The sequence below is a fragment of the Aotus nancymaae genome, unplaced genomic scaffold, assembly GCF_030222135.1.
Source record: "Aotus nancymaae isolate 86718 unplaced genomic scaffold, 86718_ANA_hifiasm-v0.15.2.pri h1tg000008l, whole genome shotgun sequence".
Taxonomy (NCBI): Eukaryota; Metazoa; Chordata; class Mammalia; order Primates; family Aotidae; genus Aotus; species Aotus nancymaae.
This window is the reverse complement of record NW_026988419.1, coordinates 4,195,265-4,217,176: the sequence shown is the minus strand read 5'-3', so window position 1 is coordinate 4,217,176 and position 21,912 is coordinate 4,195,265. Positions and strand designations below refer to the sequence as shown.

General features: G+C 46.5%; 1 protein-coding gene across 1 annotated transcript in view; it reads right to left on the bottom strand.

The window, feature by feature from the left end:
- Positions 1–10,757: 10,757 nt before the first annotated feature.
- SP110 (SP110 nuclear body protein) overlaps positions 10,758–21,912 on the bottom strand; it is a 57,756-nt gene continuing 46,601 nt past the window's right edge. The window contains exons 18-22 of the mRNA XM_064372914.1: positions 17,726–17,841; positions 16,984–17,092; positions 16,620–16,691; positions 15,532–15,672; positions 10,758–14,168 (exon numbers count right to left, since the gene is read on the bottom strand). Of these exons, the coding sequence (XP_064228984.1) occupies positions 14,055–14,168; positions 15,532–15,672; positions 16,620–16,691; positions 16,984–17,092; positions 17,726–17,841 (552 nt within the window). The 3' untranslated portion in view covers positions 10,758–14,054. The remainder of the gene's footprint in view (positions 14,169–15,531; positions 15,673–16,619; positions 16,692–16,983; positions 17,093–17,725; positions 17,842–21,912) is intronic.

Genomic DNA, 21,912 nt, shown 5'->3' with positions numbered 1-21,912 from the left:
GGACCACAAAGGGGGTTTTATTTTGGGTGGAAGTGGAGATCATCATGTAGTTCTTGAGAAGTCAGGTTTATTCAGGTATAATTGATAGACAGTAAAACCCACTCTTTTAAAATGTGGATTTTACCCCCTCCCCACTCCCCCCGATTTGGGCAAATTCCCATTTGAAGTGGCATAAGCTGTGTTCTGTCTGACCTCCACCTTTTTAGCTTTTTCTTTCCAGGTCATTCTCAGGAATCCCACCCCCAGGAGCTTCCCCCAGTCCCCAGCCATTAGCCTCCCTGCACTGAGGCTGGAGTCACTGTTTTCTTTGGGATCACCCTGCCAACCTTATCTGGGGTTACTGATTCTGGCTGGCATGACCGAAGCTGCCATCTATGCTGTGGCGCCTGAAGCCTCATGGGACCTCAGCTCCAGGGACCTTTGATGAGAAGGGTGGGGAGGGAGAAACCCAGGACACTGCAGGTGAAAGGAAGGGTACGCTCCCTGATCCCAACCACAGCAGAGACTCAGCTTTGAACCGTGGCTGCTCTGTGCTAGGCACTTTGCATATGTGGTTGGATCAAATGGCATTTTTTGTTCCCTTCTGAGAAATTAAAATGATTAATTTGGGCACTTCCACTATCTGTCTGTGAAAGAAAACTTTATCTAATCTGATTCTGGGGGCAGGTGTTTCTTTAGCATAATAAAGCCCAAGCCAGGCTTAGTGGTTGTCAAGAAATAGTGTTTGTTGAAATAGACCAGGTTAGATAGTTCAACAGAAGAAAGTCAAGTACAAGGATGATGAATCTCTCCTGGGGATCAGGATGAGGTGTTAGAAGGAAATTAATTTTTCAGGGTAAGGTATTAGTAGTAGTAGTAGTAGTAGTAGTATTATTATTTGGAGATAGGGTCTCCCTTTGCTACCCAGGCTGGAGTGCAGTGGAGTGACCTTGGTCCACTGTAGCCTTGACCTTTTGGTCTCAAATGATCCTCCTACCTCAGCCTCCTGAGTAACTGGAACTATAGGTGTTTGCCACCACACCCAGCAAATTTTTAAATTTTTCTGTAGAAGAGGTGGGAGGGTGGGTCTCATTATTTTGCCCAGGCTGGTCTTGAACTCCTGGGCTCAAGCAGTCCTCCCTCCTTGGCCTTTCAAAGTGCTGGGATCAGAGGTGTGAGCCACCACGCCTGGCTGGGTATATTTTGATTTTAGGTATTTTAGGACAAAAGCTGGAGGCCAGTGTTCATTCCAACATCTGCCTCCTGAATCCTGAAGTCTGGATGGTGAAAACTTGATGCTTTGAAAACTGCAGTCCCCCACCCCGTCTCCCCCCCTCACCTGGACCCTTGGCAGTGGGGGGTCCCAGGGTTTCTTTCAGGAAGTCCTTCTCAGGGCCTCCTCTGGCCTCTGATTCTCAGCTCCAATCCCTGCTGGGTTCCCTGACTTTCCCGGGAAGCGTGGGAGTCAGACCTTTCTTCCCTGGGCCTGTCTGCATTCCTCACTGCTTCCTTGAGAGAACAGCAACCCCAGCTCCAGTCCAGGAGGCACTGTGGGCCTGGGGGTGCTGGATGGGGGCTGAGAGGAGCTCCCAGGGGTGTGGTTCCTGAGACTGGTCTTCTGCTGTTTTCCTGGATGTCATTTTCATGGCAGGAAACCTTTTTAGAAAGGGAGGGGGCGTGTTTTTCTAGGAGACATCCACAGCAAGGCTTCATCCTGCCCCACGTCCCACAATCGCAGGATTTTCTGTCCTGGTCCCGTTCTGGATCTGCCTGATTCTCAAGGCACAGCAGCCGGGGAGGGTGGGCTCTGTGCCCAGATCAAGCTAGGGCAGGCGCCGGCCTTGCCAGCAAAACGTCCCGCTTCCCAGGACAGAGACTTGCTCTGAGCCACACTTGAGTCGGGCTCCTCGAAGCTCTCTTCCCACGAGGCCTCGACCCGGGCTTCTGCGCCTGTCCTCACTGGTCCTGCATCAGCCAGTTTTAGCAAGCCCCTCTGAAGTCAGTGTGGAGAGAAGCCCCACCCTTGGCATCTGATCACCCTCACCTGCCTTCAGCAAGAATCCTGAGCGTGTTTAACCAGAAGCCTCCCTTCCCCCTGGCAATTTTTCTTCGTAATTTCCCCCATCCCGACCCCAACCTGCTCCATAGCTATACATCCCCACTCTGGTTGAATTCAGAACTAAGCCTGTTCTATATGCACTGAGGCCGCTTTCCCCCTTTGCAATAGTTCCTGAATAAAATCTGCTTTTCCTCCTTTACCTACTGTCAGGCCCTGGGTTTTCTTTTCTTTGTTCTTTTTCTTTCTTTCTTTTTTTTTTGAGATGTAGTTTCGCTCTATTGCCCAGACCGGAGTGCAGTGGTACAATCTCAGCTCACCGCAACCTCCGCCTCCTGGGTTCAAGCGATCCTCCTGCTTCAGCCTCCCGAGTAGCTGGGATTACAGGCATGCGCCACCACATTTGGCTAATTTTGTATTTTTAGTAGAGACAGGGTTTTTCCATGTTGGTCAGGCTGGTCTCAAACTCCCAACCTCAGGTGATCTTCCTGCCTCAGCCTCCCAACGTGCTGGGATTTAACAGGAGGGCAACCTTCAGTCTGGGTCCATGTCAGCAGCGTAGAAGGGAAAGTAAAACAGCACGTCCACAGCGGGCACCCAGTGCGGGGAGCCTACGGCAGAGACTCCCAGGCTGCATTAGGGAGGGCAGTGGCACAGATGAGAGGGGCATAGGCAAAGACACCATGGGGCAGGATGCAGAAGGGAGTCCTGGGGCTGAACCAGAGCGGGAGCCCAGCCCGCCAAACATCAGGATGTGGGCCGGTGCACAGGGAGTGAGACTCCAACTACCCAATGGGAACCAGGGGGCAGATGCTGCTTGGAGAAGCTCCAGACCTGCAAGCCAGCTTGGTCAGGCTGACTGGGAGCCTAGAGGCATTCATTCATTCATTCATTCATTCATTCTATAGATATGTATTCAGCGCCCGTGAGTTTGATAGTAGGGATATACCAACAAACAAAATAGACAAAAATTGTTGTCCCTATGGAGCTTACGTGATAGTGACAAGAGACAGACACCAAGCGCAATAAACAAATCATGTTGTGTGTTAGAACGTGATAAACGGGATATTTTGAGGGAAGAAAGGACACACGTGAGAGGGCGCAGGAGAGGCAGGTGTGGGAGTTTGTAGCGGTGGGGTGGTTGGAGCAGGCTCCCCCAGGGGCATTTGAGCAAAAACATTAGAGATGTGAGGGTGAACTGTGGGGACTTCTGGGGGAGGGAGCTCCAGACCCAGGGGATTGCTGGTGTAAAGCACTTGAGGCAGCAGTGGCCTGGGCTCCAGGGAGGCCAGTGGGTGCAGCAGACCTACCAGGGAGGGGAGAAGCCCCTCATACAGGCCTGGGGCAGAGTAGGTAGGATTGGACGGATCTTAACAGGCTGAGTCTGGCTGCTGTATTGAGAAGAGGCTTTGGGGGTAGGGGTCAGGGTTGTGATGTATTGGGTAGAGTGGGAGCAGGCCATGTACCACTGCCATTAAAGTATTTCAACTGGGAACCTGTCAATATTCTTAACTGCTTCCCTGCATTTCACAACTGCCTGTATTGAAACCCAGTGGGGTGCCTGGCAGCACACCTCAGGGTGACTTTGTGTTCAAATATAATACCAACCCAATATCCAATAAAAAGCTTCAAAAATCATGCCAATACCTTAAGTCTCTCAAGGCAGTGTCAAAGCAGAAGCCAAGTCCATGATCTACCGAGAGAGGAGAAAGGAAGACGCTGGTCAGGCAGGCAGTTAGGGTGGGTCCTCAGTTAAATTCTTTCAAACAAAAGAACAGCCTAAAATATCAAGTGACAGGCACTGATACGGGAATTTGCACAGAGGGGCTTGCCTAAGACATGCCCATAGCCACACAGATAAGAAAAGCTACACAGGTGACTGACCCAGACATGCCCACGATGGAAAGTTCTATCCCGTAACACATGCACAGTAAGGGGAACAAAGCAATATGGAGTCACTCAAGCGAAGGGCCCACATGCACACTAGGAGATGTGGTGGACCTAACAGAAATTATGCAAATGAGATGCACCTTATGCAAATTATGCAAATGAGATGACTAGCCCTCATCGGTTTCTTATAAAAGCATTTGCATTCAACTGTAAAAATGGCAACCCTCTTCTGGGCACCCTCTCTATGGCAGAGAGTGTTCTTCTTTCGCTTATTAAACTTTCGCTCCAATCTCACACTTTGTGTCCATGCTCCTTAATTCTCTTGGTCATGAGACAAAAGAACTCCAGGTAGTTCCTCACAACAAGAGGCTGCTACATTGTGGTGCATTGGTGAGACTGTAACAGTATAGCGGCCTCCACTCATCTGTCTCTCTCTAAAGTGCTCATGACCACAGCTCAGTAATAATCTCCTCCCTCCATCCACATGCTTGCTCCCTGCACCCCCAAATCTCACCCGCCCGACTGCTTTTTTTCTTAGTTCCCTTCTCAATTTAGTGTTTTCTTCCGCAGTTGGCTTCACATTCTATTCTTATTACTGTTTCTGAAAGCTGTTAATAAATAAACATTTAAAACACAAAACTTTAAAATTAAGCCAACCGATCAATAAGCCCCAGGCTGTCATCTTACAGGGCATGGGCAGCTCTTGCGATTAAGTTGCAGGCTCTACTGCTGCCCACACCACAGATACCTTAGTTAGATTTGCTCCTCTGTCAAAAGTGTAAGTCAGATAAAGCATCTGTCTTAGGGCAGTGGATCTCAAACCTAATTGTGGCCAAAAAAAAAAAAAAAAAAATGCCACATAGAAAACTTGTTCAACTGGTTAAAATCACCAATTCCTGGGCCTGAATCCTAGAAATTCTCACCCAGGACCAACATCCCCGAATCTGCATTTTAGCAACCTCCCTGTGATTCTGAAGCAGCAGTCCATAGACAATTCACTGGGAAGTGGTCCGTGTCCAGATATCTCAAAGGACCCCTCTCTAAGCATTCTTTATTGGTCCCAAAGACACCCCACTCCAGGTAGGCTGGCTTCCTCGCCCTGTCCTCATCCTCTAGCATCCCCAAGAGGAGGTCACCTGGGACATTCTTGCAAATGGGAGATCTAAAGTCCAGGTCTCTGTCAGCTGCTGGTCATCCCCAGGCCGGCCTCCTGCCAGACTCCAACCTATGAAATGCAAAACTGGGCAGCTCTTTCCAGCCCACATTACTGAGTGGATCTCAGTTTTTTTACGCTAGCTGTGAGGTTTTGCACTTTTGTCACAGAAAGGAAATCCTCACAAGCCATGTGCCTAAATGTGACTATCTGCTGCTTCGTCTTTGCCAGTCTCACCTGGAGAGGACCTGGCACATGTTCTTGTTTGATTTTCCTCCTTCTGCATGAAACAGGAGCCACTGAGAGCATCTTCCTCCCCTTCAAAGCCTTCACCAATTCCTGGCCCTGAATCCTAGAGATTCTTACTCAGGGCCAACACCCCGGACTCTGCATTTTAGCAAGCTTATTTAGCAAGCTCTTCCTTCTAGGTTTTTGTCCTTGCAGGAGCTTTAACATCAGTTCTTTTCCATCTCTGGAGGGGCCCACAGTGCCCTCTGGTGGTAGGACAGCATGGTATGCTTTTTATTTATTTATTTATTTTGGTAGGGGAGGACAGAGTCTCCTCCTGTCTCCCAGGCTGGAGTCCAGTGGTGCAATCTCGGCTCACTGCAACCCCCGCCTCCCAGGCAAGTGATTCTCTTGCCTAAGCATCCCAAGTAGCTGGGATTACAGGTGTACACCGCCACGCCAGCCTAATTTCTGTATTTTTAGTAGAGTTTCACCATCTTGGCCAGACTGCTCTTGAACTCCTAACCTCAAGTGATCCACCCACCTTGGCCTCCCAGAGTGCTAAGATTACAGGCGTGGGCCACTGTGCCTGGCCTACAGTACACTTTTATAGAAGTCCAGGGTGCCTGCTGCTCTCAGGGCTATGTCCTGTGCCCATCCTGGGAGAATGGGAAAGCTTCTTCATGCATTCTGCTGTGCCTGAGCCCGCCAAAGAGCCAGCACCAGACCTGGGGATCCTGGGAAAACTTCTTTTTCCCAGGAAAAAGACATGCCCATAGCCACACAGATAAGAAAAGCTACACAGGTGACTGACCCAGACATGCCCACGATGGAAAGTTCTATCCCGTAACACATGCACAGTAAGGGGAACAAGAAACTGAGATGATGTTGCTATTAGGGATTGGCTATGAATACAAACCGGGTCATGGTCCAGATACAGAAACATCAAAATCTGACCCGTGGGCTCTGTCTGGGAAAATTGAGGGCAAATTGGCACTTGTAGGTGCCAAGGAGTGGCTTGTTTACCCTCCCCTCCTCACTGTCCCTGGTTTGGACCAATTCTGCCTTCTTAGGAGGACATGACACTTCTTCCCCCAGGATCCTAGGGAGCACTGAAGCCTCTCGTGTTTTCCTCCTGGTGAGTGCTAACATAACTTGAATGCTCAACTTTCACTGGCTAAGACCAAGCTTTGACAGGCACCCCCAGAGCACTTTCGTAGGACCATGAGTCAATTCTGAACCAAGTCAGGGAGCTGAGCCAATGTGAGTTGTGGCCGTCGTTCTGAATGCTGCAACCACAGTGCCCGAGGTATGGGGTGTGGAAGCTGGAGAGCCATTGCTGGGCCTGAAGACTGGAAATCTCGCTGTTGCCCTTGTGAAATAAGGACTGCCACCTTAGCCCCTAAGGCAGAGCATTTAGTGAGTCAAAACCCTAACCCCACATCCAACAGACTCTATTTCGGAACAGCGCGTCAGGTGCTTCAGTATCAGCGACATCCTGGATGTGTAACCAACCTTTCTGCCGATACTTGGGCCTTGTGTCCAGGTCTGATGGCTGTCCTCACCACTGAGTTCTTGCTTGAGGCCCTGGGTTGTCTTCTGGAAAGTGGCTATCATGGGTTCCCTCAGGGTTCTGCCCAACCTTTCTGTAAATGATCAGATGCCAGTAGCTGCTACAGGGGAAAAGTGTCCCCTCTGCCAATGCACCCAAGCTCTAGTCTTGTCCAATGGGGATGCCTAGTGCCAGGCTGCCTGGAGTCCTGTGCTGGGAGAGACTTTGCCAGGTGGTATTCCTTTTTCTAGTTGACTCTGGAGATTCAAATGGCCCACTTGAGACCAGAGGTGAAGTGAGCAAGACGATGCCTTCTTGGATTTCATTATTTCACATGTCACTTCACATGGGTGCAACTGCTGAAATGAATATAGTCTGTGCATTTTTTTTGAAGGCACAATGACAGAAGAGACAGAATGCCAGGAGAGTTGGGAATCCTGTAGCCCCCACACCTAATTTCAAGAGGGAAGGAGTTCTATGGGAGCAGCTTTAGAAGGAAAGAGAAGCAGTCAGGGTCCTCAGGGCTCAGGGGAGGAAAGCAAAGAGTCCAAGGCCCCTGCCCTACCCGACCCCACCAACTCCTGTAACTACTTGCAGGACGTGAGCTTGCTCTGGCTCCACCAGAACTTGGAAAACATCTGAGAAATGTACTCACTCCAGATGCTGATGCCAATAAAGTGTACCTCTCCTGAGGGAGGCCACACGTAACCAGGAGACAATGGTTCCCCAGTTTCTAAGAATGAATCTTCCAAGGTGGAATTTCTGCTATCAGCTGGAGGGGGTATGTATGTTTACATGTAATTCCTCCAGTCATTCCTGATAAGAAAGCTTTTTGTTGTTCCATTTCTGCAGCCTTTTGGAGTCATTTAAAGCCTCCCACATCATAACTTGAAGCTAGTCCTGAGTTGATGTGGGCTCTCAGAGTCCCTGACCAGTGCGGGAGGGAAGAGTTCAGGAAGGAGTGGAGCCCGGCTGGATCAGATGGGAGAAACTGAAGCAGCGTTGTTCATTTGGGTAATACCTGAGGTCTGTGGCATCATGCCAAGGAAATCAAGGACATGGACACACATGGAGTGAGGTTAAGAGTGGAGGTTTAATAGGCAAAAGAAAGAGAAAGAAGAATAGTCTTTCTCCTGCAGAGAGAGAGGAGTGCCCAAGTGGGTCTTCTCGCCTTCGGCAAAGTGCACCGGATTTTACAGACTGGCTTGAGGAGGCAGAGTCTGATTTACATAGGGCCCACAGATTGGTTGGATCAGGTGTGACACTTACATAGCACATGAGGAAGTTGGCCACCCCGCCCTCATCTTCTTCTTATGTGAATGGATTTTCTACTTGTCTGCTTCTTACTATACATGTGGTTGGCAAGGAAGAGGGAAGATGGGGCCAGTATGTTGGCCACGCCTACCCTCAGATAGCCCTTTCCTATTGGCACAGCTGCTGGCATTCACCCATGCAAGTTTCCAGCGTGCTTATCTATGTCTGTAGCTCAATTTTACAGGCTTCTTTTTATTAGAAAAGAAATGATTTGGGAGCTGCTTTTCATGAAAAGGAAAACCTTACCGAGGACTTCCTTACCCTCACTGTCATCTGCCTAAATAATTTTAACTCCATCTCATTATGGCCTGGGTGCAGGACTGGAATGGGTCCCTGGAGAGAGGCAGCTGGCATTGTCTGGAGGGGCATCACTGACGTTGTTTTCATTAAGAGTTTTTAACATCTAAGGAGGTGGGTGCTGAAAGTAGATGAGGCCTGAGCAGTGGGAAACGACCAGGAGGGCAGCACCTGCTCCCACAGCTCAGAGAGTCTGGGGGAAGATGAGGAACGACTGGGCTAAGCAGAATAACCAAACCCTGCTCTTGCAGGCAGAAATCATTTGAGAACCAGGAGAGCAGTACAGCAACAAACAGGAGCAAAGGAAGAGAGTGTTCCGGGGACAGGGGTCTTGGCTGTCATGGCAACCAAACTGCTGGTGTTTGAAACTCTCAACTTGACAGAAATAAATGACTCTTTAGGGTTCCTGCTGACCCCCTGCCCAAGTTATAGAGCAACCCAGAGCCATGATTAGATGACAGATAGACAGAACAGGGTCAGCTTACCAATGCCAGAATGGAAGACAGGGTTATGTCATAAAGGGATGGAAGATTTTTTCACCCAGCAATCCTGCCCGCTGGTAAACTGGTAGGGAGGGGAACCTTTTATCATCATACACTGAACTTCCGCTAGGAAGGAGAACCTTTAGTGCACCTCTCAGAAGGATTTGGAAGTCTAAAGCCTATGCTGATGAAATCATCATCTCTAGGACCCAGCATTCACTTTAAAGTGGGACTAGAAACAGACGTCTTTATGGCCATATTTGTTGCCTTCCCATACAATGAAGGGAATTCTACTTTATTTTATGCTTTTCTTGAGCCAGTGCTCAAACTACCTCCACCCTTTCCAGGATCATAGGTGAGGTCGATCTATTTCACAGTTCACACTAACGTAAAAATAAAAGAAATTTCTACACATTTTCCATTTATGAGTCTGTGATACTAGGAACCTAAATGGAAACTCCAACACAGTCTTCTCCCAGTTCCTCACTGGGAGGCTGAAGGGGGCCTGCCGATCAGGTTCTGCCTCCTAATGGGGCAGGGTCTGGGGCTTCGATGGTCTCACTCCTTCATGGAAATTAAATGAGAAAGAAAAGCCAGAAACACAGATCAGGACAATTTAGTAAGTTATAATGATTTTCCATTTTTGTCTTGAGAAAAGTATTATGTTAAGAAAAGTTTATATCCTTTGAACTTTTGCTAAAAAATAGAAATTAGCATTATTAACATGCTAAAAAAATTAAGTTTAAAATACTATCAAATTGCAATTGTATTAATATCAGTCTCATACAAACGGTCTAAGAGGAGAAGTGCTTCCCGAAACATTTAAAAAAGAATGATAAGTAGGGAGAACGGAGAACAGACAGCCTGTAGATAACAGATGTTCTTGAAAGTGAGCCCAGAACAAATGGATCAGTAAGATTTAATAGGGCTGGAAAAAGGACCAGACATGTATATCAAAAGGGCTCAGCATGCCAGCCAAGGTGAATGAGAAGAGCACTATATTGAAACCTATCCTGGCAAAAATCACTAAACATACAACTATTGAGATAATAGGGGAAATATCACTGGTTTCCCCACACTGATAAAGAGGCAGAATTCTGGCTGGACTTAGATTTCAGAGTCATAGAATAAAATCCCCAAAGACAGTGGAAAAAAGGTTAAATCAGTTTTGAAGGTGAGGAGTTGTGATAAGATATATATTAAGTTATTAATTTATGAAAACAATAGAACACAGTCTAAGATATGCTAAGAGTCAGAAAACATCCCATCCATGTAATTCTTTTCAAATTATTTAAAGACATACTTCACTCGACTGAAAGGTGGAGCAAAAAGGAAGTATGGAGAAGTCGTGGCAAGAACAGACCAGCAGAGAATCTTAAACGGTGAAAACAGAAAGACGTTAACATTGTTCTCATAAACATAGGTTATCATGTAACACAATTTTTTTTTTTTTAGAATAGAGATGGGGTTTCTCCATGTTGGTCAGGCTGGTCTTGAACTCCTGACCTCAGGTGATCCACCCGTCTCGGCCTCCCAAAGTGCTGGGATTACAGGCGTGAGCCACCACGCCTAACCTTGTAACACAAATGTTTAATTTTTACTTTTGAATTACTTTATGTGACATATGACATGACAAAAATTTACATAATGTGGAAACTAACAAATAAAATGATACAATTGAATGGAATAAACATAATTTATAGAGTAAAAGCAAAAAAATTTAATAATAATGCATGTGTATGTTTCCAGAGAGTGAAAAGACCTGAACAGGGAGCTGAGAGGTATACAAGTGATAACCACGTTGCCTTAAGTATGTGGCACATTGCAGATATTTTATTTTTGACTTTGACATTAAAAAAATAAGTTAAAATGCATTGGGAAAACTTATAACATTAGAAATAAAAACTGTTACGATGCTTTCCAAAATAGAAGGCAGGAGTACAAAAGCACACAAAAACGACATGAAAACATTAAAAAGAGAAATAACAAAATATGACAGAAATAAGACCACCGATATTACGTTTAACTGCAAATAAAATAGATGATTTCTTAGAAAAACATAAAAGCAGAACTGTCTCAAAAATCAACAGAATATCTGCATAGTCTAACGACCATAAAAAAAGCATATAATGTGGTCGACACCATCTCTCCAATGAATTCTGGGTCACATACTTCTGGTTACTTTAAAACACTATAAATTATTCCAGTACATATTAAAAAGTAGAAAATTTTACAAGTTATTTTACTGAGCTAGGATAACTGTAAATCTGACCATGACAGTATGTAAAAACCGTAGACCATTCTCATTTTATAAATACAAATGCAAAATCCTCTGCAATGCTATTAAATGCCCTTTCAATGGTATTTTAAATAACCTCTGCAATGGTATATTAAATCTAAACAAACAAAAATAAACTCCACAGACATTTAAAAACCAATTTAAGGAGGCTGAGGCAGGAGAATTGCCTGAACCCAGGAGGCGGAGGTTGTGGTGAGCCGAGATCGTGCCATTGCACTCCAGCCTGGGTAACAAGTGAAACTCCGTCTCCAAACAAAAAAAAAAGAAAAAACCAATTTAGTTTGTTTTTCACAGCGGTCTGAGTGTTGAAATTCTGTTAACTTTTATTGTTGTACCTGAGGATTGAGCAAGTGAGTAAACATACTGTTGGAGAAGTGAGACACCAGCACAGAACGGAGGAAGACACGGAGAAGCCTGCGGGGTTAGATGGGAATTAGAGGTGTGTAATACACATAAATCACGTATCAAGGAAAATTTCCTGCCCTGGGATTAGGGGGAACTAGCAACATGTGCTTGACTGGATTTCAGAATTGCTATAAACAAGTGACTGCTGCTTCCTTTCCCCCCGTTTGAATGGAAGTGTCTATAGTGGTTTTTCTGTCCCTGTTTTCATCACTGAATGTCGGCAGCAAGGGAGAAACAATTCTTCAGCTCACAGGTGTCTAGTTCAAGAGGAGGTGCGCCCAATGAACCACACACAAGGAGCCTATTTCCTTCCTTCCTTCCTTGTTCGTTTGTTCGTTCATTCTTTCTTCCTTCCTTCCTTTTCTTTCCTTCTTTCTTTCTTTCCTTCTTTCTCTTTTCTTTTTTCCTTCTTTCTGTTTTCCTTCCTTCCTTTTCTTTCTTTCTCCCTTCTTTCTCTCCTTCCTTCTTCTTTCTCTTCTCTTTCTTTCTTCCTTTCCTTTCCTCCCTGCCTCTCTTTCTTCCTTCATTCCTTCTTTCTTTCTTTCTTTCTTCTTTCCTACTTTTCTTCCTTCCTTCCTTCTCTTTCTTTCTTCTTTCTTTCTTTTCTTTTTCTTTCTTTCTTTCCTTTCTTTCTCTCTCTCTCTTTCTTTTTCTTTCTTCTTTTCTGTGGCCCAGGCTGGATTGCAGTGTTGCATTTTTGCCTCACTGTGACTCATCCTTCCATCTGAGTCGCCCAGCTAATTTTAAAAATATATTTTGTAGACATGAGGTTTTGCCATGTTGCCCAGGCTGGTCTCAAACTCCTGGACTCAAGTGGTCCATCTGCCTCGGCCTCCTAAAGTGCTGGGATTTCAGGTGTGAGCCACTGTGACCAGCCCCAAGAAGCCTTATCTGATTTGAACCTGATTTAGATAATGAGGTCCTGGACTTTGTTCCAGCGCTGCAGAGTCAGACTTCTGGGGGGAGAGAAGCCTCTTTTGCATATGGGAAAGATGTGAACTACTGTGGCCAGAGGGTGAACTGTGGTAGATTGCTTCTAAAGACGGAAGCAACGATGTTTCTTCCCAAGCAACATTCTCCTTTGAATTGTGACATTGCCACTCATTCCATCAAGAGGTAGGGTCAATTCTTTCTTCTTCTAAGGCTGGCCCTGTGACTTGCTTTGACCAATAGAATGTGGCAGAAGTGACACTGAGCAAGTATAAATGGGGTCTGTCAATACCATGTGGAACAAAGGTAACAATCCCCATGGATGCTGCCTGAATTCCTGACCCACAGAATAGTGAGTAATAAAATGTTTCTTTCCTTTAAGCAGCTAAGCTTTGAGGTTATTTGTTACAAAGCAGTAGATAGCTAATACACCATCAAACAGTGCTGGGGTCATTTCAAAACAATTCAGGAGTCAAATTGAGGAGATTTTCACTAAAAGTGGGAGACTCATGCATGCCTGTAATCCCAGCTACTCAGGAGGCTGAGGCAGGAGAATTGCTTGCACCCAGGAGGAGGAGGTTGCACTGAGCTGAGATCACGCCACTGCACTCCAGGCTGGGTGACAGAGCAAGACTCTATCTCAAAAAAAAAAAAAAAAAAAAAAAAAGTGGGCAACTCAAGCATCAATAAAGGTATTAGCATTTAAATATGTAGATTCAAGATAATTAAAAAAATCCCTGGTCACCTTTTAAAATGACGTAAAAAAATAAAATCTGTATCTCATCATTTTGCAACCCCTGATGATATCACGGATTTAGGTATTGCTAAAACCATCAGGTGATAAATGATCAGGCTGATAACACCTGCACCTGCTGCCAAACTTAACATAAAAATAATACTGAATTCCCCCGTGACGCCTGTGTGCCAAACCCCCTGCAAATCAAAACAAACCCCTCAAAACCTGAGTTCGAGCAAGCTTCTAGATCTAACTTTGTTTACAAAAAATGAGAGGAAGAGAGGAATGTACCACTAAGGAAATGCAACCAGAAAACTCTAAAAATTTAATAGGACAAAAACCCTGAGTTCTTCAATAAATACATGGCAATTTATAGCTTAAAATAGACATAGGGACAGATGAGCCAAATGCAAGGTGTGAAACTTGTTTAGATCCTGATTTGAACAAATCAACTCTAAAAAGACTTATGAGACAGTAGGGAGAATATGAACTCTGATGGGGTATCTGATGGTATTAAGGAAGTACTAAGTTCTTTTTAGGTGTAGATATAGCCTTTCAAAGGCAAAGAGAAAGAATAAAGGTAGTGGAGGGTGTGATAATCCTATGAAGGGTCTGGGTTTGGGTCCTGAGGGCAGCCAATCACATCCCAGACTCACTGGTGATCAACAGTCCAAGCCAGGGCCTAATCAGCTGGATCCTGAGGCTGGGATGCTTCAGCCTTTCCAGAACAGGGTCAAGGAGGAGTCCGGAAACTGCTGTCGTTGGCTTCGTGAAAATCGAACACATCTTTGAGATCTTTTTCAAATTCTGCCTCTAAGTCAAGTCCTACCTGGCCAAAGTCAGAAGCCTGAAAGAGAAAAAAGCAAACAAACACGTTTAAGGAAGAAGGATTACAGCCATCAAATCACTCATACTTTTTTTTTTGTTTTTTGCTTTTTTGTTTTTGTTTTTGAGTCAGGGTCTTTCTCTGTCACTCAGGCTGCGGTACAGAGGCATCATCATAGCTCACTGCAGCCTTGAATTCCTGTGCTCAGGTGATCCTCCCACTTCAGCCTCCTGAGTAGCTGAAACTGTCGGCACACACCACTACGCCCAGCTTTTGAAAACATTTCTTTTTTTTTTTTCTTTTTTTTTCCCAGATCGGGGTGAGGAGGTCTTGCTACATTGCTCAGGCTGGTCTCAAACTCCTGGCCTCTGGCGATCATCTCCCCTCGGACTCCCAAAAAGCTTGGATTATAGGTGTCAGTCACCGCACCCAGCCTCACTCATATATTTTTAGGAGCCCCAGCAGTCAGGCAGAATGGATGGGGAGCTGCTGCACGAGACTCCACCTGGTGGTTAACTTCCGCCTGACGGGTGATCTGGACTGAAGGGTTGGTTTTGATCACCGCAAATCTGAGCATGGTGCAAAATAGCTTAAAACAAATTTAGAAAAGCATTTCTTGAAAGCCCACTCGCTGAGGAAGGATGACCCAGGGTTCTCCAGGGCTAAGGATATGCCAGACCCTTTCTCCCTCCAGCCCCGTGAGTGGGTACCCGTTTACAATGTGTGGTTTGTGAACATGCCAACTCCCAGCATGGAAGGAGGGAAGCTGGGCGGAGATGGAAATCTTCCTTAGGTACCTCCCAAAACATTTCTGTACAAGTGAGGATAAAAATTAGGGCAAACCAAAGTTAAAAATGTCTTGGATTGCAAGATAGCTCAACTAGCTGTCCCTCCCTCGTAAAGAAGGGTGAAAACAGCACTGTATTGGAAGCTAATTCCAGATGTTTGAGTCCAATGAGAAATTTATATGTAAAAAAATGCAAGCCTGAGTATCCAGGAAGTTTAATTGAATTTGTTTTGTTTACTTATTGATTTTCATATTTCTGAGACAGCAAGAACAATACAAGTATAAACTGCCTTTCCTTCCAGTTTGAACAAAGAGGCCGGATGTTATTTACCGCTCTAGGTGGGAGCGGGCTGCTGATCTGGGAACGGAGCGTGGTTTTTTCAGCTACTGTTCTGGGATCCCTTCCCCATCCTGCTTGCTTTTCTTTTTTGCCCCTTGCCTCCAGGAATGCCGAGGTGGTTTTTTTTTTCTGTAATCCTTGTCTTGTGTGAGATCTCCCCAGGATGAAAGTGGGTGTAATTCTTGCAAAGTTCCGCTGTCCCCGAAATTAGGGGAAAGTAGAAAAGACGCAGAAAGGAAGCAGGACATGCCCTTTACCTTGTAGAATGTTTTATGGTTGCGAAAGATCAGGCGCATGTCTCGCACAAACCATGCCACCGTGTACATTTCCGTAATCAGCCTTTCCTTAACCAGGTCCAACCACATCGCTTCCTGAAAGGGCTCACCGTAATCTCGAATCTGGGGACAAAGCCACCAGAGAGGTGATGTTAGCACGGCTGTCATCACTGGAGCAGATCCAGCTTAAATACAATCCAAGCCTTTATTTCCAGGATAACAATAATAATATCATCTGACCTCTTTAGCCAGCCATTGTTCTAGGCACTAGATAAACTAAATTCTAAGCCAAGTATATGAATATGTAATCTCCACATTTATGGGAACCATAAATAATGATGCCCATTTCATAGATGGGGAAGCCAAGGGATGAGGAGGTCAAGGAACCTACCCAAGATGTCTCAGCTAGAAAGTGGTAGAGCTGGGATGGGAACCCACACAGTTTGGCATCTGTGACTTTTTTTTTTTTTTTTTTTTTGAGATGGAGTCTCACTCTGTCACCCAGGTTGGAGTGCAGTGGCATGATCTTGGCTCACTGCAACCTCTTCCTCCTGGGTTCAAGCGATTCTCCTCCCTCAGCCTCCCGAGTAGTTGGGATTACAGGTGCCTGCCACCAGGTCCAGCTAATTTTCGTATTTTTAGTAGAGATGGGGTTTTGCCATGTTGGCCAGGCTGGTCTCGAACTCCTAACCTCAGGTGATCTTCCCACCTCAGCCTCCCAAAGTGCTGGGATTACAGGCATGAGCCGCTGTGCCCAGCTGGCACCTGTGACTCTTAATCCCTAGTAGGAAAGACATTCCTCCTAAAAAGAAGATGAAATTGAGATACACAGGAGGGGAAGCAACTCACCAGGTATCCCAGTGCCTGTGCACGGTGGGGTGGAGTTTGAACCAGGCAGTCCCTCTCCAGCTAACCCCCTGCTAACTCCCCTGCTGCCCTGATCCACTGCTGCCATGCTGGCCTTCTCTCTTGCTCTCCAGCTTCCTGAGCAAACTGCAGCACCTGCCAGATTCAGCCCCCCAATTTCTCAAAATGCATTTTATGCAAGAGAACTGTAAAATGTGACTTACATTAAGTGGGATGGCAGTAAAAAAGGAGCTTTGTGGATGACAGCAGGCCTTCAAGAGGAGGAACTCACATTTCTGTAAAACACGAAGAGGGCTTGAGCGGGAAACGCTGCTTGGAAACAGTGAAGTCAGGCCAGTGCCTAGACATGCGCACAGATGGGGCAGCCAGGCGCAGTCAGCATTCCAACCGTGCTTACCGAGGCCCACGGGGTGTGTGGGATTTTGTTTGGACTCTGTGTTTGGGCATTAAATCGTCATCCTCTAAAGGGAGACATTGGAGGCTCCTGCACTGCCCTGAACCTGTGCCTGTTTGTGCTTCTCGTGTGAGCAGGGAAAAGCGTAGGCTTGGGGTTTGCATCCAACTCACCAACTGTTCCTGAGGCTGCATCCGCCTCTCCAGGATCTTAGATCCACGATGGCCCTGCTGGCTTCCGGAAGACCTCTTCATCCTGCAGAAGGTGCAGCTCCAGGGGGTCCTGAGAGGTTGGACTTAAGGTGAGCAGAGGGCAGGGCTCCTGGAAATGGCCACCATTCCTGTGACTGCCACTGTCCTCCCTCGGGAAGGATGGGCTCAGCCATGAGGGCAGAGTGTCCAAGAGCCCCATACGGGGTCTCCAGCATTGACCCTTCCCTCGCATCAGTGGTATGTGCAGGTGGCCAGGCTGAGGAAGGTGGCATCACTGTGAGTGTGGGCTCTCTTCTCTTCCTTTGTGGCAGGCACAAAGGAACCCTGCCTGCCAGGCTTGAGTGTCAAAATCTGGGCTTTCACCTGCAGGGACCTCAGGCCTCCATCAGCCGGATGAGACCATGGTGAAATGTGTGACAAGCCGTGTTTCCTGTCTTTTCTGAGTAGGCACAGAACATAAGCTGGCTTTTCCTGTCCCCAACTCCCCTCGGACAGCAGTCCCTGCTATCCAAGGAATAGCATCCTGGGAAAGGGCACCTCCAGGGTCAAGAGGCTCACTGGCAGCCTCAGAAACGCAGAGAGGCCCAGAGTCTCTGACACCAGATTACTCTCTGTCACACCCTTGTCCCGGACACTCACAGGTCCTGCCCTTCCATCTAGAGGTGAGTGCTGTGTGTCCGAGGCGCAGCTGCATCCCACTCACCTCTTGGCTTCCACAGGGGGGATGTGACAGTCCTCATGGAAGGCTCGTGGACAGGTACCGCACCAGAGAAGTTTTCCCCCTTTACAGCACACCTCGCATTCATCTGAGTTTTTCCGCTGCAAGGGCAGATAACGTGGGCACCGCTAGGACCGTGGAGACCCGTGAATGCTGACCCTGTGGGGTTCTAGAGCACGTCATTTTTGTGTGTGCCAGAGCGGATACCCAAACCCAGTTTTGGGTGGGGGGCGCTGATGCCACCTCCCTGAGGGAAACTGCAGGATGATCGGCACAACGAGCAGAGCGCCTGGGTGGTGAGCACCAACACCACCGACACCGAGAAACGGCTTTTCCTCTCTGGCTGTGGCTTGCTAACGGGTTCTGCTGCGTTTTGAGCTGTGCTGCTGCCTGCTGGCAAGCTTGTGCTTTGAGCTGGGCCACTCTGGGCAGCATTCGCTAAGCCCCACCAAACCTCTGTTAATAGATCTAACTGACCAAAGTAAGATACGATGAGAGCTGGTATGTCGGCACAGGAGTGTGGGAACGGTTCTTCCTGGCACCTTGCCTAACTGCCCCATGGTTGTGACATAACATGGCTCTAGAATGTTCCATAGTGGGCATGGATGCTGTGACCCAGTAAATAACAAATTAAAATAACTAAAATTAAGTTATCTTTGGCACTTACAATCAGCTTTACAAAATGAAACTCCATGGACCTCTGTTAAAATATTTTATACTGATCAATATGAATTAAAATGAACTTTCAAGGATTGAAATTCATTATAGAAGATCTATTTAGAGAAGGGATGACTATTCCCACTGTTTCTCCATTTAAAAGCCCAATTTGGTCTGTTCTTAAACTTGGAAAGAATGAATGATGCCTCATGGTGAATTACTGCAATCTGAATGCTGTGACCCCACCTGTGAAGGCCCAATGTTATTGAAATTACTGATTCCATCCACTTAGCAACTGGTAAATACTCTGCAGACACAGATTTGACTAATGTGTTCTGTTCGGTGTCTATTTCAACAGCATCTCAGCTGTGCGTTGCTTTCACTCCCGAAGGGACACAATAGACCGTTATCTGGTTACCACAGGGTACCCTGACAGTTCCTCCACCACAGGCAATTTTGCAGGCAGGATTTGAACTGCATCTGACACTCTCTAGGAGCACAGGCATAACATCACCCTGAAGACACCCTTCTCTCAGCAGATTCATTTGACACACTCAGAACACTACTCCCAAGGAGCTCACAGAAAAAGATGGGGTTTGAGTTTCTGCCTGGATGTGGAATTAAAAATAAAACAAAAAAGCATGGGCCACTGTCCCAGACATAGTACAGGGATCCGCCACCATCTGGGCATTATCTGGTGAGTCGAGGGATGCTCCATCCCTGACACTGTCAAAAAATAATTCTTGATCCTTAAGTGCCCACAGTGTTCTAACAAGCCTCCAAGCATCCGTTGGGCCTCTTGAGTTCTGGAGGAAATGCATCCCTCATAGATTTTAGATAAGCCCATTTATGCTGTTACTTGCAAACAGGCCCACTTTGAATGGGGCTCCTTCTAACAAAAGGTTTTAGAATCTGTCAAATTGCGATCCAGCAGGCATTCCCATTAGTGCCCTCCAGAGTCTGGAGACTTTGGTTATCTCTTCTCACACCTCCTAGCATCTCTGGACCACCCATGACGGTCATGAGCTCCTGGTATAAAAAAAAGAACCCCAAAAGCTGTTCTCCTCAGCCCCACACTATATGCCATTCGAGTGGCAGCTGCTGGCTACATCCAGGCCCTTCTGGAGATGGAGGCTCTCAGAGGCCAAGCCTGTGGCTCTGTGCACGAGCTGTCTATCATGTGTGGGTCATGGAGGCAGCACCCTGCAGGTGACCACGAAGCACACTTCTTTAGGAGTGGCAGCATCGGTCTCTTTGTTGTACACATGCACAAGTGAGACTGCAGTGGAGACAGAGGTGCTGCAGAGCAGCAGTCATGATGGATGACGGGGCTGAGGGCAAGGCCTGCACCGGCTCATTCTCAGTCGGATAAACCTTCATCTTCTTCTCCCGACCTGGCCCTGGAAGGTGGGACTGAGAGGCTGGGTCAAGCATGCCCCTGGCTATTATGTGCTGACATGTGGCATTAGGAGAGTTAGAGGATATTATTGTGTTGGGGCTATTAATGAATGATCTGGATTTTAAAGACCTTTTTTCTTCCGGTTGCAAAAGTAATAAATGGTCATTGTAATTCCAACTGTACATAAATGTATGACACAGAAGGCAAATGTCCCTGTGATCTCATCTCAAAATAAGTGAGGTTGATGCTTTTGGCTATTTTTTCACTCATAGACCTATCTACGCATTCACATAAGCAGCAATGGGTTCCTTCCCCACACGTCACAAGTACCGTAAGTATCCTGAAGCTCTCCTGACTCCAAAACCCTATTATGATGTTACACTGAGCAAGCACCCTGATTCTCAGGGCATTTCAAATAAGCACAGGAAAGATGATTTATCTAACGGCATTGGGAGACCAGTGCCTTAAACTTTGAATGAATCCAGCCTGGTCAGGCCAGCCTCCAGGGCAATATGAGAGAAGCACCGTTGTCTTGCTGGAAGTTCACATCTAATGGGAAGCTCACGAGTGGAACTGATGTCTGGAGAACATATCTAAGCAAGTAGAGGAGGTTAGGGAGGGGGAGTTAGTTCAGACAATAGATGACTGCCATTCCACCTGTAGGGAGGCCCTGCAGAGACAAAACTCAGTTTAAAGGTGTCATTCCATCCTGGTGCTACCAATAATAAGCATGGCACCTTCAGCCATACTTAGTGTGTGATCACAGAGGATACTCTTTTCCTTTCATATGCTGTTCCTGTCTATTTCAATGCCTTTTTCTTTTTTTTGCTTTTCATGTTCTGTTGCCCCAGCTGGAGTGCAGTGGCACGATCTCACCTCACTGCAACCTCTGCTTCCAGAGCTCAAGTGATCCTCCCACCTCAGCCTCCTGAGTAGCTGGGGCTGCAGGTACATGCCACCATGCCTGGCTAATTTTTGTATATTTTGTAAAGAAGGGGTTTTTCTATGTCGCCCAGGCTGGTCTCAAACTCCTGGGCTCAAGAGATCCACCCACCTTGGTCTCTCAGAGTGCTGGGATTACATCACATTGTATAGTGACACAGTCTCACTCTATCTCTCAGGCTGGTCTTGAACTCCTGGGCTCAAGCAATCCTCCTACCTCAGCCTTACCTGGGACTACAGGTGCACACCACCATTCCTGACTGATTAAAAAAATTTGTTAGAGATGGGGTCTTGCTAGGTTGCCTAGGCTCAGAGCATTTTATTTCTGACACCTTTGGTTTATAGCAATCCAAATATCCAGATCTTTTTCTAAAACACATGGACATGATGAGCTTTTTCATCTAATTTTTATTTTAGAGTCATTTGCTTCCCCATCCCAAATTAACTATGAAAATTATGATTTTGAAGATGCCGTGCCCACATGTGGAGGTGACTCAGAGCTGGGAAACTCAGAAGCTCTAACTGAGCTTCCACACAGGGAAAGTCTGCAAGATGGTGACTGTGTAGTAGAAATTCACTTGCTATTTAAGTCTCTCTTGAGATTTATTCTTGGAGGACAGAGCAAAAGTCCATTCTGAAAGACAGAAGGAGTCAATGAATGAGGTTATTCTGGAGGATTTCTTTTGTAGATACTGGCCTTCCCACTTCCTAGTGAATATCTGTACCTGGATATCACAGTGGATCTCAAACCCAAGGTGTCCAAAAGAAAAATGAGCTCCCTCTCACAGTCAGCTTTCCTTTTGGACTTCACTTAGCGATAAAATCATTTTTTTCCCCTGTTACTCAAACCCACGAGCCAAGTTCTTCTTTCTTAGTCCCTTTCCCATCCATTCCTTTCTCTTTCCATTTCTTCCTATCTAGATAAAATCTTTATGATTTCATTCTAGTGATAATTTCTTGAGTGTCACTGAGACGCCTTGTGTTGGGTCCTGGTCTCACAAAGCCTAGTTGTTCTCCGGACAGGAATAGTGGGCTGTGGACATGCAGAGGAGAGACGGACCATGGACTGGGGGGGCCTGGAAATATCAGGGGGCCCAGATGAGCTGGGCCTTGAGTAGGTGTCCGGTAGAGGATGCAGGGCAGTGGTTGCAGGCATCTGTCTTCAGCTAGTTTA